This window comes from Colletotrichum aenigma (assembly GCF_013390185.1).
Source record: "Colletotrichum aenigma strain Cg56 chromosome Unknown KSG_Cg56_contig03, whole genome shotgun sequence".
Lineage (NCBI taxonomy): Eukaryota > Fungi > Ascomycota > Sordariomycetes > Glomerellales > Glomerellaceae > Colletotrichum > Colletotrichum aenigma.
This window is the reverse complement of record NW_023500909.1, coordinates 6461325-6464439: the sequence shown is the minus strand read 5'-3', so window position 1 is coordinate 6464439 and position 3115 is coordinate 6461325. Positions and strand designations below refer to the sequence as shown.

The 3115-nt window shown below is 50.9% G+C and overlaps 1 protein-coding gene across 1 annotated transcript; it reads left to right on the top strand.

The window, feature by feature from the left end:
• Positions 1 to 809: 809 nt before the first annotated feature.
• On the top strand, positions 810 to 2439 carry CGCA056_v005722 (uncharacterized protein; the record flags this gene model as incomplete). The annotated part of the gene is made up of 5 exons (XM_037320973.1): positions 810 to 906; positions 959 to 1851; positions 1911 to 2039; positions 2093 to 2173; positions 2233 to 2439. The coding sequence occupies 5 exons, from the start codon at positions 810 to 812 to the stop codon at positions 2437 to 2439; spliced, it is 1407 nt and encodes a 468-aa protein (XP_037180726.1).
• Positions 2440 to 3115: the final 676 nt, after the last annotated feature.

The following is a 3115-nucleotide window of genomic DNA, read 5'->3' as shown; positions in this document are numbered from 1 at the left end:
CGACTACGCAAGGAGCGACGTAAGGACCTCGTCGGGGTACCCAAGGCGCGTATCGAATGTATCCAACTCATCTCTGGAAGTAATCCTGCCATTTATATCTACTTCTTCGTCGCGAGATTTACGGTTGGGGCTCAACAACGAGTGGTTCAATCGAAGGCAAGCTTCGCCGAATCAAATGGAGAGAAGATTACCTGCACCGGCAGATCTCATCGGATAGTATCGCATGCACGTAGAATCAACATCATTTCTGATTCATGGCATACCTTGTGGTCTGCAGAAGTTGCTTGGAGGGCGTCTGGCTTCACCTCCGGTATGCTACTTACCGACAGACTTCTCACCTGCGACCCCGTGATGCCCCTTTTCTATCAGATGAAGGACGTGGACGGCATGGGCAGCTGTTAATTCTCACCTTTCGGAGGTCTAATAGACGCGTCTGAAAGTTTTTCGACGCGTCGAGCTCGCCTATTCCCCTTTTGGGAAGTCGTCTGAGGTTGGCGATGGCACCTGGGGATTCACTCAGCTCACCTTGACCTCAATCACTGCGGCGACCTCAGGCTCACCTGGGAACTTTCTCTTTAGCATAAATCTCCCACCTTCCTCCCACAAACAAGGTCGCAAACCCAGCCCAAATCTCCCCACGATCCTCTTCCAGATCGACCTTCTCCATCACTCCCCCATCTCCTCAACCTTCTCCTTCTAGGATCCTCCACCGTATCTCTTCTACGATCCGTCGCCTTACCCCCTTTCCCCAATCCTCCATCGTCAATACTCTTCTTGCCTCCTCCAGATTCTTCAGTAATCGCGAAACGATGGAGATTGACAGCACCTTTCAGGTCGACCTCAACACCTTGCATGACCCGCTGGTTCCGGCCGCACAAAAAAGATGGATGCTGGACATCATCTTCGGTACGAAAGATCCTCAGCCCCGTCGCTCGTGAACAGCACTAATAGAACGCAGACCAGATCGTGCCTTATAGGTACCATCAAGAGCCTCGCTTGTTCCCTGAGCTGAGCTTCTACGGAACGCTCTTGAATAACCGCGCGGACTTCATGGAGATCTGGGCGTTCGTCACTCGCTTCCATGAATGGATTTACGATCTAGCGATCTCGAATCCTCAGATGGCAGATGCAGCCCTTGAAGAAATGAATCAGATCAAGACCAGCGTTGACATCGAGCTCTCCCTCGACCTGGCACAGTCTATCGACGCGATCGTTCCCGAATACCCCTCTCCTCCACGAACCACTGCCGAGATGAGCTATCCAGCCACCCCGCAGGAGCCCCCGAAGCAGAAGATCCGGGCCCAAACAGCCACCAACGAAGGCTCTGATGACGCGTTTTTGGTATCGGAGCTGCAAAAGCCCGCTGCGGTTACCTACGAAGGAATCATCCGTGACTTGGATCACTTCAAAGGGGTCGATGAGGCGTACGCGCGCCACGTCAAGCGGCCGGCTGGTACCAGCCCTGAGGAAGATGCTTCGTGGCCTCAGACCCTTGAGAAGCGCAGCGCATATGTTCGAGACATGTATAACGCGATTACTCAAACAGACGACTTCTTTGAACTCCGCAAGGCGAAGGAACGCCTAGCTAAGGTCAGAGCCAAGGTTGGGAACACTGACGCACAGGCAAGCCGCAATTCTGACAACAGCGACGACAGAGATGTTGAGGACAATGGATCAAGGAAGCGCAGAAAAACGGGCAATGCCGCCAAGGGATCTGATGAGCGGCCCAAGGGCATGAGCAAGTCTGATTGGGACTTGCTTCATGAGGTGCAACCAGTACACCGGTTGAATGCTGTGATTCACCACAAGATCTCAAGCATTGAGCTTGAGATTCTTTGCTGGAGGCTATTGGTTTGTCATATTCCCCTTTGTTTGTTCATGAATTCCTGGTTGACTGACTTCTCTTCAAGCTTGCGGCAGATTATGCCCAGCGAGGATTCACTATGAAACCACTCTGGTCTGGGCACCGCACAGTGTCAACATGGGACCATTATGAGACCTTCAGCGACAGATGGTCTGCTATGTGCAGAGAATTGCTTGTAAGTAAGAAGCAAATTAATGTTTGAATTTTAACTAATCAGCCCCATTCTAGGACTGCAAAATTCTCGTCCACTCGCTCCTTCGCGCAGACTGGTTCAACAAGTTCGCAAGCGCGCCTGCGAAAGAACGTGGAGTATGTCCTAGCACATCATCTGGATGCCTTTGTTTCCATACTAACATCTATTCCCTTAGGCAAAGCTCTCTAATGATCTCCTGAATGGTCGCCGCGATATCCAGAACGAGATTGGACGCAACATTATTCGCCAAAAGACCTCCGACAATGAGTGGACTACATCGGAAAACTTTGAGATCCGCAGAAGAGATGGAGAGCTGGTACATAAGGGTAGCCAGATTGGAGATAAGGCGCGCAGGCAGCTAGCAAAGCGCCAGGCTGTGTAGGAAAGTGGTGGAGTTGGGGCGTTCTCTTTTCAGCTGTCTGAGGTGCTCTCTGTCTTTGTCGTTGACGCGACTGATTCCTGCTTTGAGATCACTAGAATTACTGAATAATGCTTGCTTCTTTTGTTCTAGACCCATACATTTTATTCAAAAACTTATGGTTGTCAGAAATATCTTCCGAGTCCTTCGATGCTTTGAAATTGCATTTTGGATGCTCCCCCGAGTCAGGGATGAAGGTGAAACCTCCATCCCTCTTCTCTTCCACCTACGCCAGCATAACATTATGTAGCGTAGGCCGATATGCATGGCATCAATGGCAAGCAGGGTGAGTATACAGCAATGAGCCGACAACTCGAGATCCCGACACGCAGGGATTCGATTAAATCTCTTTACACTGGCATCATGTAGATGTGGTGGAGGAGGAGAGCTTGAGTCCATGTGTCACAAGTGACTCGTGTATCAGCAGCCATCACCCCTTTATTACACAATCTTTTTGTTGTCCTCAATGGTTCTCGCTCCACAGACTACCCAGGACTTTCCCGAGGGCGCTGCAGCCCAGCACCTCATCGAAGCAGCAATGAAAGCCGGGCTCATGACGGACCGTCTATTACTCGTTGACTATGGAATGGTCAATGGGCCGTTGTCTGGCCAAGAAAACGCAGTATTTCCGTCTCCCTGG